This window comes from Anas platyrhynchos, chromosome 1 (genome assembly GCF_047663525.1).
Source record: "Anas platyrhynchos isolate ZD024472 breed Pekin duck chromosome 1, IASCAAS_PekinDuck_T2T, whole genome shotgun sequence".
NCBI lineage: Eukaryota > Metazoa > Chordata > Aves > Anseriformes > Anatidae > Anas > Anas platyrhynchos.
The window spans coordinates 153733465-153747197 of NC_092587.1; the positions used below are offsets into that span (position 1 = coordinate 153733465).

Consider the following 13733-nt stretch of genomic DNA (forward strand, 5'->3'; position numbering starts at 1 on the left):
GCCAGCAGAAGCTGGTTTATGGCAGGGTCTGCAAAGGGCTGTTATCAGCCAGAGGCATCTGGTTATTGCTGAGCAAGTGTTTTACAAGGATCACTGGGCGTGGGTTAGAATTAGGCTTGGGCAGACGTTGGCCGGCATTGAAGGGCAGGCATTGAAGAGTTATGGTTGAGTTAAGCAGGATCAATTAAGCAACGCAGCAACAGCAGAGCCTGTCTCAATAGGCTGAAGTATGAAGTTGATATTTATCTATTTTATAGTTGAGAAAGGCGTGGATCTGGGAGTCAGGGTTCAAAAGGTGTCAGTGAACAAAGTGTAATTGAGGTTGCATCTGAGCTGCAGGCCTGATGTAACCTCCAGTTCTACCAGCACCCTGCTAGTCCAGAGCAGGGGCACAACGTGCCTCCTTCCTCGCCTCAGCCTCCTGGCACCTATTTCTAGGGAGGCCCAGACACAGTCGGGGCGTTCATTAGCTGTGTTCATGTGGAGAGGGGAACTGAGAAGTGGCTACGAGCTGAGAAGGGAAGGTGGTAGTCTAAGCTCAACACCCAGGCTGGGACTAAAGCTAGGGGTGAGGCCAGCAAGGCTGGATGCCAAATATGTTGTCGTAGAACAATGTCTGCTAGCATCAGCTGAACTAGATTTAGGACTGATAACTGACAGGAAAGTAACTGGCCCTGCTTAAGTCAGAAGTTGCAATGGTTACTTATTTAAGGCTAACGTTGGACTGCGGCCTGGTGAGGTTCTGAGCAGAAAGGTCTGATGAACTCGAGGAGGTTACCATAACTCAGGGTAGTTAGGATTTGGGTTTGCATCCATGGGATATTTTTAGATTGGAAGTTAGCAAACTGCTAATGTGAGTTTTAAGTGGATTGTCTGACTTAAATGATTCCTAACAGTGAGCTGGCTAATATGTAGCTGCTGCTGATTTCAAGGATGAGTGCTAAGGTAAGAGCTGAGATCAGATCGCTGTGATCAGGCTGCTAGAAGAAGCACGTCTCTGGTAAACCTCCCGAGTGTGGCTCCTTAGGGGGGCATGTCTACACCGGTCTGTAAGCCCAGGGAGTGGTGAGCCATGCTGCTTTTTGATGTTTAATAAACATCTCACAGAATATGTATACAGTAAAAAGAAAGGCCTGGTTTCACTGGAAAACTTGGCATTTCCAGATGTCCACTCCCCCATGTCTTAGGCCTTGATCTCCTCTGCCATCATGCAGTCCACAACAGTATTACACGTAGCAGGAATACACATTTGGTTTTGTTCTTGCGACTCTTCTTTTGCTGGTTTTGCCTTCCTATGTTTGCAGTATACTGAGGAAGATACACCTTTATTCCAGTTTAGCAGATTACTTTCAGCTCTAAGTTCTGGGGACTGGGCTTCTCCTTCTTACCTGACAAGGGCTTGTGGTGAGGTGAGCCACCTCCTTTAAGCAGACTGAATTTGAGTAAAGTACAGAGAAAATGAGTATAGATTAAATATAGATTAAATCCAATTACATACCAACTAGATGTGGTCCAGCCAACAAACTCTGAGGCTTGTGCCTATGCAACTGAATTAAATCCCACCAGAGCATCCCTTCAAGCTCTTTCCTCCAAAACAGAGGCACTGCAGACATTTTGCAGTGTTCCCAAACCATTCCTGAGCATTGCTTTGGACGTTGCTACTTGGTGCAGGGCAGCAGTGCATCAGGAACAGCTCTAGGAGTTCAGTAGCATGGAGGATCATATGATAATTTCCCAAGGCATTAATGATGCTCTGGCCACTGTTATCAGGGCCTTACAGACTGAAAGACTGGAAACCTGTTTGTCAATCCATCTCTCAGGGTTTTGCTTTTAGCTGTTTCCATAAAATATACTGACAATAGCATCCTGTTAGCATCATGTGACAGGTAAAAGCAGCATCTTTTAGAACTTATTCAATGCAAATTGTATGGGAGCAAATCTTCAGCCTTGTAACCAGCTTGGAAAAACGTCTCAAGAGACTTTTCTAAGAATATAACTGCAAGTACAGAAAGCAAGGAGAGAGCAGCTACCATAGCGAAGGTTTTACACCACACTTCGTATTCCCTCTTCAGGTGGGAATTATTGGAGGTGTGACATTGTGTCATTTAGCTCCACGTGCTCATTTCGCTGTCATAAACCATCCCACTGCATTCACAGTCACACCCTGTGGTAGAAGAAGTGCTGAAGAGCAGACACCTTTACAGTAATGCCACTTCTTCCCATTCCACCAATACAGCAGAGCAGCCACTGAGAGTGCCAAAGGATCCTTGTGAAGGCTGGGGCAAATATATGTTGGCCCTAAATATTGGCCAATGAATCGTTTTCTCCTATACTGGCAGTAGTTGAATGCTGAAAGTATAGTTCACACATTTCTCTGTTTTATATAAACCCTAGAAGAAGCTCAAGTTCTAGTTTTTATCAAAATAAACTTATCTACAGAAGATGAATATTAACATTTTAAAAACCTTATTTTTTTATTAATCACAGAAGCATTTTTATGCATCTCTCATCTGAAGTCTGTAAAATCATGGAAAAAAAAAGTGTACTCTGGCCTCACTTGTATAAAAACAGTTATTTCTGATGGCCTACAGAATAATAATTTCAATGTGTTTAAGAAGATTTCTTTAGCAGAGGATGTTTCAAGATAGCTTTAAAGCTCATGATACCAAATTGCACTATGTTGAAGTCACTGAATATTTAATAGATTCTGCTGGAAATGTTATCTTTATATATGCATAGGTAAAATTTTCTCTGTTTTGCACATATGGACTCGCTACTAATCCTCTGGATTAATGAGTTAATGCATTTTTTGGTGTGTATCTTTTGAGGATTTCTATACCCATCCATTTCACTTGCTATGTGTAAACTTTTAATATCAAATTGCACATAAACAGTATTTAAAAATACATTTAAAAATGAAAATGCTTCTTATGACAAATGGATGGTTACTAATTTGCTTAATCCTAGGTGGCCTTGTCTTTGTAGATGCTTAAAACCACCCCGCCTGGCCTCTGGACCCCATTCCAGGAGGGCATGGGGTTTTTGATAGCTCTGTGACGTATCAGCCAGCCCTGTGCAGGTGGCGTAAAGCTGATATACCTGAGGTAAAGCAAGACAGCAACATTTAGGCAAATTAATCAGTCCCAAAGTATTTTTTGTACTAGGATCACCTCTACAAATGTTTTCCATCAAGGCAGCACTTGCAGCTATGGAGAGTCATGGTGCATTGGGCTTGTGATTGTCCAGCAGGTTGTCAGCAGTCAGGAAAATTGACATCGGTGTGTTTTTTGCCTTCCTTTCCCCTCTCTGGACCTTGACTTTCTTCTGTCCTGTTTGTCTGGTGTTCCTGTTCTTGTTGTTAGAGCAGGCCCCCTTGGTACATATGCTGGAGCCCATAGAGGAGCTTTCAGAAGAGGAAAAAGGTAATGGTTGATACAGAACCAAACGTAGCTACATGTTTTTCTTGACAATAAAAATGTGAATATTATTTGATGTGTTCAGTGTTTTTCATTGTACTTGAATATGCTTATCTGGCTTGGGTGGGAACATTCCTTGCATGTGTCAATTTCCTTTTGCCATTGGTGCTTGTAAATATTATGATTTCCTTATCCAAGTTTGATACCTTTTTGTGGAGATCTGACTTAACTCTTTAACGCAGGCTTATTCCATATGTCCTGAGGCACCTGAGATAAAGCAGAGCACGAATGATTGATGAGGAATACCCCCTTGCTAGGAAATTCTTGTGGTATAATCTGGTGCTCCTGTAATGTACGCTCACTTCTTTTTCATACTTGGCATAAGCAGGTAAACAGCTCAGCTGCAGGAAGGAAGTTTGTGGTGAAGTGGAGGCTGAAGCTGCCAACTTTTAGAGGTGGACCAAAGATACTTTTGCAAGTAATCTAAGTTATGCCTGCCTCTGAGCAGCCACAGCTCCTGCCAAGGTTGTGCCCGGTGCTGGTAACTGCAGCTCCGTGCTGATTGCTACCAACCCAGCTTTGGCAGCTGGTCCTCTGCTTCATTGGAGGAAAACTTGGGCAAAGCCACACTTACAGGGACAGAACAAAAGGTGTTGGCTCATCGTGCACGGTCATCTGCTGGAGGAAGCTCACAGTACTTGGAAAACCTAATAACTGAAGAGCATAATCTGTGCTGTGCATAAAAATACATATCAGTCTTGAACCTTACAGCCAGTGAATTTAAATTCTGAAGGAATTTGAATACATCTATGCTTTAAGTGAGAAGTTTCCCCAGGGAAAACCCACTGACTACCTGAAGTAAGGACTGCTTACATTTTTGCCGTTCCTTCTGCTCTTTCTCTCGCTTGCCACCTTCCCTCGTGATGGATTGTCTTTGATTCCTCTGCTGCGCCTCAAGGCATGGCCTGCAGTGCGAAAGAAAGCAAGAATGCGGTCTGGAAGGATGGACCCAGATTTTTCTGTCCTGCTTTCAGTGACAGCCAGTTATAAGGGAGAGTGTGAAAAGTCTTGACTCGGCACATTGCTTCATTGGGTAGCTGAGGCAGCAGGCCACACCTAAGGACCCTTGGCACCAAAGCTGTCACATCTGGTAGTGCTGCTTGGTGGTTTTAAACCAAAATCAGTAAGAAAGCAGTTCCTTAAACAGAGCTCTTGGCTCCTGCGAAGAGGATTTGGCTTAAGTTAATTAGCAAGGATTAATACTGTCATTAATTAGGATGATGCTGGATAGTCTTGTTACTCATATTAGTATGAAGTGATTATGAAATAAAAAAATGATTTTAGATAGATCTGCATTATTGGAAGGATTAACATGGGAAAGGGACAAGATGTAAGCTCCTTGGGAGTCTTTCCCTTAAAAGGTGAGATGTCTCCTGCCAGGCTTTTGGGAGGATTTCATGCTACGTGATGGGTCAGGACATCACCCTCTCCTGATCGGCAGTAGTCTGGCAGCCCTACCTTTCTGCACTGGCCAGTACTTCACCTCTCCCAGGATTCAGCCCTTCAGCCAAATGACTTTTAATCCCACCTCTGTCAGGTAACGAGTTGTCCGTACTGTTCCCAAGGACAGATGAGGTTTCAGCCAGATGCCGTCCCCTTCAATACAGGTCTCTCAGCGTGGTAGCTGGACTCGGCCAGTTTGAACTTCCTCGAGTTCTTTCCAGAACCCCTCAGAAGCATCTTCCTCAAAACAACCTAGATCTGTTCTTTGTGTACATTGAGGGGTTTTCTGAGTCTGTTGACCACTGCCAGACAGAAAGAGGTACCGTGGCCCCACTGGTAAGTGTCATTCAGTCAAATTCCCCTCTTGCCAGAGACGTTTTACAGGCAGGTTCCAAGTGGGTTTGCTTTGCTTTGCTCTACTGGATGACTCAATAATGCTTCGGCTTAACTTTAACACCAGTCTTTAATTTCGGGTAAGAATCTGTCTCGATGATCCTTTTTGTCTTGTGTAAGAGTTCGTGTCATTACTGGCACTTAACCTACGGGAAAGAAGTAGAAAGTTCTTCGCCCGCTCTTTAGTGTCTGTGATGTCGTAGATCTGCGTAGAAGAAAACTGAACTTTGTCCTTGAAAGAGTTTTAAAGATAAGTAGTATCAGTTTTGTATTCTGTGAAACTGTCTGCCTCAGGCTACGGTTTTGTTTTTACCAGGATTTCTGAAAGCATTACAACTTTCCAGAGATTTGAGCTCAGTAGGCATTTTTTTTTATCAGAGTTTAGCACGTTGCTTGAAACTCTTCTTGAGAACAAGTTTGCCATTCTCCTGTTCTAACTCCTGCTAGAGTTTAGCTCTGATTTGAGACACCACTTTTAGAGGACTTGGTGATCAGAAGACAGTCTTTCTTTATCAGAGGTTCCAAAGAACAGTTCTAAAAGTTAAGATCTTTGTTGGTAAATATTCAAGCGTATCTTCACAGTGCTTCTGGAACAAGAAAAAACAAGACACAACGGCGAGTACTAGATGCTGAGTTATAGTTTCCAAGTGAGCTGACTTTTATAAGGTAGCCCCTTATTTTAAGAAGAATGCAAGCTCCATGTAGAAAAAAAGTGCACTTGTATGTCTGTGGTGTTTGTAAAATATATGTATATGTATATATAATATATATAAGTATATATATTAATGCAGTTTTAACTGTTTTTGGTATTGTGGATTTTTCAAAAGTCTCTTAAATGCATTTTTTCCATTCTTATTTCAGAAAATGAGAAAGGTGATCGTAAAACAGGTAGAAGTAACCAACAGCTAATAAACGCTTTGAAGACGGATCCTTCTTTAACTAAAGAATTAAGAGTTGTTTTGGAGCAAGCCCTGGAGGAGAAGCTGGAGTCCTTAGGAATTAAAGCAGTGAGATTATTTTCAGTTCTTTAAAAGAGGGGTAACGTTTGTCCCGCTCCTTTGCTATCTTTCACTTCTGTATCACAGCCATCAACCTAGAAAATCAAGTGCTAGATTTCTAACCGTTATAAATCAGTGTAATTCATTAACCTGAGGGAATTTCCATCAAATTACAGCTGTGGATGATTTGCCTACAGCTATGAGCAATGTTTTCACTCTGTTTTTTTTTGTTTTGTTTGTTTTTTCTATGGGTTTTGTAATATTTGAAGTTTAAAAGGATGTATATGGTTATAAGTCCCAGAAACAGTAGCCAGTGTTTACAATCTGATTTATTTCTTTAGGGTGTTCGTGGTATCCCAAGTGATCGTTTAAATAAAATCTTGCGTGCTATTGAATCTGCCAGAGAACACAAACGGAAGCAAGAGCCTGACATGCAACAAATTCGAGAATATCTTGAACGCCAAGTCAGCTTTAGGATTGAAGAGAAATCGTCATATAATAGAACTGTTTCCAGTCCCCATCTTCCTCCAGAAGGTTAATTAATTTATTTTAGTTTTATTACTGTGGTACTTAAGGTTTTATCTAGAAACATTTGGGTGTAGCTGCCTTCATAATTTTTCACATAACTATTCTGTATAGTTAAGGCCAACTAAAGAGTTTCCTTTAAAGAGCTATTAATAATTAATACTAATAAACGTGCTTAATTGCAGAAATTTTAGCTCCTGCATTGGAAAGATATATGGTAACTATGAAAAAAACATATATGCTAACTGCAGAAAAAAATACTTTTTTCCTTTATTCTATAAAACCATAATCTACAGCAGAAACATCTTTAATTTTAGAAAGAAATCAAATATTAATATAAAAATGCCAATCATTGCTTCTGATAATGAGAGAGAACTTCTCTTATAGGTAAACAGAAGTTCAGTCAATCGGCAATTTCCTCATTCGCCGTACCACAAAAGCCAGTGAGACGGTCTTCAACAGCTGTCCGCCCAGCTGAACAAAGAACAGCCATCACTGAGAACACATCGACACCAAAGTAAGAGATGCTGTTCTCACAGTCCTCATACCTCAGGTTAACAGTCCCCTGTGGGTTTGTTTTTTTGGACTGATGTGACTGTTTCATGCCAATACAGTGTAAAAATTGTGGAAACAATTCATATTTTTTTCTACATACACCTCATACTTCTTCAGTTGACTGTCAGCGTTGAAATAACTCGTCTTGTTGTTTTTTAGGTCCGGGAAGCTTTTTGGAAATGGATCTTCCAGAAAGACGTCTAGTATCACGTATGTTTTGTACTGTTATATTTTTGAAGAAAACATTTTTGGTACTTGTAACACAAGAGCTATTGCTAAGTTCGAATTATAAATACTCTTCTGGACTTTACTTCTTCTTACCTCCCTCTCTCCTCATTATTCCATTTGAGTCTGTTGTTATAATCCCTGAAAGACAGCATATTCTCATTTCAGCAGATACGTTCTTTATTGGGAACCAGAGACAGTCAATAAAATCAAAAATCACTGCGTTCCAAGCCAGGTGGAAGCATTTAAAGATTTTGGTGACCTCACCTTTTCAGTTTGTTGATATTTTCTTACTATGATCAAAATTAAACACATTATTCCAGGTCTCATCAGGCACATTACTTTTAATTTTCGGCTTTTGTTTTTTTCTGGGTACCATTTGAGATATAATTCTAAACTCACCAAGACAGAAGTAGGCTGGGTCTGGCTGTTAACATCTAGCAACTCAACAGTTATTGTAACTTGAGAGCGTGTTATGGAAAATTCCTAAATTATTTTCATCAAGCAGAATACCCAGACAGACTTTCTGTGGTGCAAATTCCATGGCCCTGAACTTTGCTCACCCATGAAAGTCTATTGGTGTTTGCTTGGCAAGATTTTTTATGTGTTGGTGTGTTGGTTTTGCAAAGATAGTTCATAGGCGGAAATAATCATGTCTAAGAGCTCTCTTAGATTGAGAGATCTATTGTGATAACTTCTTGAGTTTACTTAGCAGAATTTCTTTCTGAATGGTTTTATTGATAGAGTTTATGGCAGTTCCTGTTGTTTTTGTGTTTTTGTTTTTCCTTCACAAGAAAAATGCACAGGAAAGGAAAATAAAAGAAAGCTTAAATATATGCATGTGTCAGTGCAGGCACTGAAACCCAGTAAGTCCTCAGGATGTGTGTCTTTTTGTGTAGAACTCCGCCATTCAGTTCAGAGGAAGAAGCAGATGAAGATGATATTAAACAGTTGTACATATCATCAGAATTATTGGAAAAGCAGTCAAAAACATCAACCAGCAAAGGCAACGCTTCTCAGATGGCTTCTGACAAAAGTGATATGGATGGGGCAGAGGAAAGTGAAATTGAAGAAATTGAAACACCTACCAAAACCTCAAAAGGTTTTTGCACTACTTTTTATACGCATGTTTTAACAGGCTGTGCATCATTTTGCATTTGCTGATGTTTCTGTGTTAGAAATATAACAAAAGCAGGTTATCTAGTCTTGTGTATGTGTGTATGCAATTTATTAGTTTGGTAGTGTATTTATATTATTATAATACTTAAGGATGTTAGTTAAAATCAGATAAGTATCAAGTTGTATGGCTGCATGCAGAAAAAGAGACAATCTCTCTCTTAGAGAGGCTTCTGTCTGAAAGTGCCTTTCTCAGCCTTCTATTTTGTGGAATATATTTAGGGAGTCAACAATTGTTCTTGAGGCTTTATTGTAACGTTTGCCTTATATAGAGAGAGACAATTTTCATTCATATAATTTTTTTTGAACTTCTAGGAACTGTTATTCAAAAACTGACTGAACAAGTTGAAAAGAGTCTTTCTAACCATGGAAACAAGAGCAAACCAGCTGGGGGGATTAATGTCGCACAAGCATTTATTAAGAAAGAAGAGGTGCAAGAACCAAAGGTATTACTTTTAATAGCCATTATTAAGGGATTGAACTAGATACCTAGTACTTGAATGAGATCTGTTGCCTTTTATTTCATGGTGAAACCATTTGGATGCAAACTTAAGTCTCAAAGACAGTTTTGGAGTTGGATCTAAATAGTCTTTTGGGGGCATCTGCACTGTTTTATATAGGAGTGCTAGAGAGTGAGCTGTGTGGCATGTGACCTCATCATCCATACCCCTTTCTAGATTATACCATGACTATTCTGGCTACCTATAGTGATCCAAAAGTTTGGGAATAACTGATAACACTATCTCCTGTTTCAGCAATAGACTTAGATGCTTTTTTTTACTTTCCTAGTATCTTAGTTTGAGGGAGGAAAACATGAATTTGCTAATAAAGTATTCTGGAGTATTTTTAATTCTTGAGCTCTGTCTGGTATGGAACTCGTGACTGCATTTTAATGAGGGAACAAATTCCACTTCTGAGTGTGGAAATTTGTTCTGCTGCATCTAGTTATCATATGCTGTTCTCAGACTACATCCAATCTATCACTGCTAACTGTCCTTTGAGTATAGCATGTGTTCACAGTCAGAATACTAACACAGCTTATTCTCTGCCCCTCAGGCTTTACTAAAGCCCCAGTCTTCCCCTCAGTGTCAAGTTTTATAATTGGTAAGCCATTTTAGTGCATATTGATCTTTACCTGAACAATTTTTTTATTAAGAACAAAAGTTAATCGAAGTCAGAAGTCAAGAGCAGGTAGGTGCTGTTCATTTCAGTATGCTAGTAGATTGAAGTAGATAGACAGATACTTGTTCTGACATTCAAGAAAATCTATTTTATTAAATAAACAAATAATAGTAACTGAAAATCCTGTTATCCATAACAAAACTGATGTGTTAGGGCTTCCTGACTAACAATTAAATGGGAAAGTTATCAATCCTCCTAGGTGTAGGGACACATCTATTTCAGTTTCCAGAAAAGGGTGGTAGTCTGATCTTGAGCTGTAATGGCTTTTAGTTGCCACTGTAGACACCTAAATTGTCCATTGATTGTGTGAGAGCTGCAAATCACACTGAAGTCAAAACTATCAAATCAGACATGACTATTAAAATGTCATCTGGGGCCTGATGTCACTTTCAAATTCTCTGCAAAGGCAGACGACTTGAGACTGTAAAATAGTCACAGTTACATTTAGGGGATGTTACGTTCAATAACTATCTGTAGGTGGTTGGCCACTGCATTAAGACGTTTTTGGGCTTCAAGAGCAAAGAGCTGTCACAAAACAAGACTTAAAATCTGTGTTTTAAAGATGTGGAATACATTTTTGTTGTAATTTGTTTGAAATACAGAGAATACAAAGTGACATGTTGCAGTATGGGTGTGATGAGTTGGAAATGAGTTTATGAACCCTGCCTAGCAGTTCTAATTGGAGCCATGTATTTTATACTTGATCAAAACTTAGTTCTGGATGAAGTTGCTATTTTTTTTTCAGTATTTTATGCTTTAAAAATCAGTTGAGCTGAGTGAAAGTTTGAGGAAACCTCCTCCAGCATTTCTGAGTGTATGAGACTGACTTTCTCACTGACACACCCTTAAAATGCAAATAATTTAAAACGGCAAGATGGTGAATCCTGGTATGTTAATAATACAGCACAGCAAGCAGATCTGTCAGATTTTGAAAAGCAGTTTGCAACAGTTATGAATGTTAAACATTGAATTATGTTGCAAAATAACTTTCACTCTGGTCTCTTCTTTTGAGACGCACTACCTGGTCCTGCGTGTGGATTTTTCTCTAGTATGTACATAACTTACATCGTTTTCCAGTTGCATCAGAATGTTTCTGCTGTGCAGTGGAAGCACATTCTGTGTGTTACTGTAACATTCAGAGGCTCTGGTGAAATAAGGCTTTTAGCTGTGTGAGAAACCATCTTTATCTTTCCACGGGTAAGCTCTGGAGTAATGGCTGGATTCCTTTGAACCACAACTGATTGGCAAGTAGGGAAATGCTGCAGCTCTTCTTTCAGAAGATGAATGAATGTATTTAGTTCTCAGGCTGATGTGATAAGATTGGCCATGGACTTGCTGCCTTCAGGTTATCTGTTTGATTCGATAATCATCTCGGGAACTCAGGCAAATCCACCACTTAATTAAAAGTGGTCATACTTGTTCATAGTGATGGTGAGTCTTTGGAGAAATATATATTTTAGCTTTGAGCAGCAGGTTTTTCACTTTTATTATTTAATTTTCCCGTGAAATAAATGAATTTTAGATCGAAAATGCAATATTAAATTTTTAGTGTGTATACACAATACTTATATAGCAAACTAAACTGCCACCTTGCATGGTAACAGGTATTTTTTCTATTTTAATGTAAGTAATGTACCTTCTAAAGTAAAAAGGATTTTCCATTTCACTGCAACAACTAATATTCCAGAAAAGAAAACCCTTTTTTAAGAGTTGGAACATATTATGCCACAAAACATAGGTTTCTACCAGTTGTGGATCTGGCCCTTTAACTTTTTGCAGTTCCTGCCTTAAAAAAAAAAAAAAAAAAGCAACCATCTTTAAGCCTTGGAACCAAAGTAACAAATTCATATATATATATTTAATGTATTTACATATATAATTGAAAAATGTGGATGTTAAAACTGGTGACAGATGTCACAAAGGCCATGCACCAGTGCATTTTTCTGCAATAGTTTCACATTGCTGGGCTTACAGGGGAACCTGATCTCAGCAGAACTTGATGCGACAGAGGAAAAAATGCACTCTTTTTTTTTTTTTCTCCTTACTAGCTCACAGAAGTAGATGAAGATGACTGGGATATATCATCTATAGAAGAAGACTTTTTATTGATGAAAAATGATAGCGGTCAGAAGGCATTGACAGCTCAGAAAAATGAGGCAAATGCTGCATCCGTTGTACATGCGTGGGGTCTTCCGAAGAAGAGTGTGCCAAAAGAGGAAGGTAATACATTCATACTTCTAAGTTACAAGTCTTAAGTGCCTGACACACCTAGAGAACTTAAGTATAGTGTATTACACATTGTAAAATACCATATACTGAATAATAAGAAAAAATTGATGTGTTTTTACATACACATACATATGATATGTGTATGTAAACACACATGTGAATACATAGAGATGTCAAGAAGCTTTAATCTGAAATTTTACTATCCGGATTCAAACATGGTCTTAAAAATTGATCATCTAAGACATTTTAATTTTTTTATTTTTAGCCTTTCCCAAATTTGCGGCAATGAGGAATTTTCTTACTCTGTCTTGAGAATAATAATCAGCTCCTAGGTTTGTTCCAGATACCTATCCAAGTGTCCTGCCAGGCTGTGATAATTACTTGAACCACTGGAAAGGAAACAGCCTCAATCTCACAGAGGAGCTTCAAGCTCTAACATTTCAATGTGTTTAAAGATTAAAACTGAATACTTCATATCATTTTTAAAGAGAAAGTAAGTGTCATGTTGACACTACTTGTATACACATATTCTGTGACACAAACAGTCTTTGTATTATCAGCATTTGTAATTTCCTCACTGGTGAAGCCGTGGACTTCAGGAAAAGATGTTTGCTCACATAACATATGATTCTCTCATAGATATAATCAAAATACCCCTAAAATCTGATTAATTTTTCTTGTTATTTTAACAGGCCTTCATGAAGCTGATAATACAAGCACATTAAAAAGCAGCTTAGTCACTGTTACAGATTGGAGTGATTCTTCAGATATTTAATTGCTGTATTCCTGATGGGAGGCACTGCTTTTGGGTTCTGCTGGGGTTGAAAATGTAGTTGAAAGCATTGTGTTTTCTATTTATTTCTCATATTGTTCGTGTAACAACAAGGAATACTGTATACGGAGCTCTTGGGTCTTTCAGTCCTGAATTTGAACAAAAACTTTCATATACACGTCACTTGCACCACTACTTGGAAACAGAGGATTAATTCTTCTTTCTTGTGAAGTCAGTGGTGAAAAATCTTCTTGATTTCACTGAGGTGAAGACTTTGCCTCTGATGTTTACTTTAAAGACTGAGCCTGGTCTTGTAAGAAAGCCTGTTCACTAGTGAACAGAATTTACTGCAGAATATTATTTTTAATATTTTAAATGCATATTTTCTTGTATTTTATCATAAACTTTATAAAAATTGTGAACAGTGTAAATACAGTATTTCCATGTATTAAAATGTTAAGTTTCTTACATGGTTTACAATAAACACCAAAGGAAAAAAAATGGCCTCATGTATAAATATGTTACGACTAAATGCCTCCTAGTTTTTGGTTACTTTTTTTCCTACTGGAGTTGAGTCTTTGTTAACATAAAAGCACAAAAATTGGAAAACAAACAAACAATAAACAACAAACACATCAGCCCGAGGGTCAGTACTTTCCTTACTTTCATTGGGCAAGTACTTTCATGTTTCTGTTTTGTCCGTATTGCCTGCCTTCTTGTAAAGCCACAATCTTATTTTGACTTAAATGAATACAAAAA

At 38.7% G+C, this 13733-nt stretch overlaps 1 protein-coding gene across 4 annotated transcripts in view; it reads left to right on the forward strand.

Moving 5' to 3' along the window:
• The window catches only part of DZIP1 (DAZ interacting zinc finger protein 1), a 32707-nt gene extending 18974 nt beyond the window's left edge, over window positions 1–13733 (forward strand). For 2 of the 4 annotated variants that reach the window (XM_038173471.2, XM_038173470.2), the window contains exons 11-19: window positions 3363–3422; window positions 6174–6319; window positions 6652–6844; window positions 7223–7352; window positions 7550–7600; window positions 8515–8717; window positions 9107–9237; window positions 12022–12193; window positions 12895–13733. In XM_038173471.2, coding sequence (XP_038029399.2) covers window positions 3363–3422; window positions 6174–6319; window positions 6652–6844; window positions 7223–7352; window positions 7550–7600; window positions 8515–8717; window positions 9107–9237; window positions 12022–12193; window positions 12895–12977 — 1169 coding nt within the window. In that variant the 3' untranslated portion in view covers window positions 12978–13733. Of the gene's footprint in view, window positions 1–3362; window positions 3423–6173; window positions 6320–6651; window positions 6845–7222; window positions 7353–7549; window positions 7601–8514; window positions 8718–9106; window positions 9238–9847; window positions 9896–12021; window positions 12194–12894 lie in introns of those variants that run through there. The other 2 variants (XM_038173473.2, XM_038173472.2) reach the window with 2 other exon arrangements.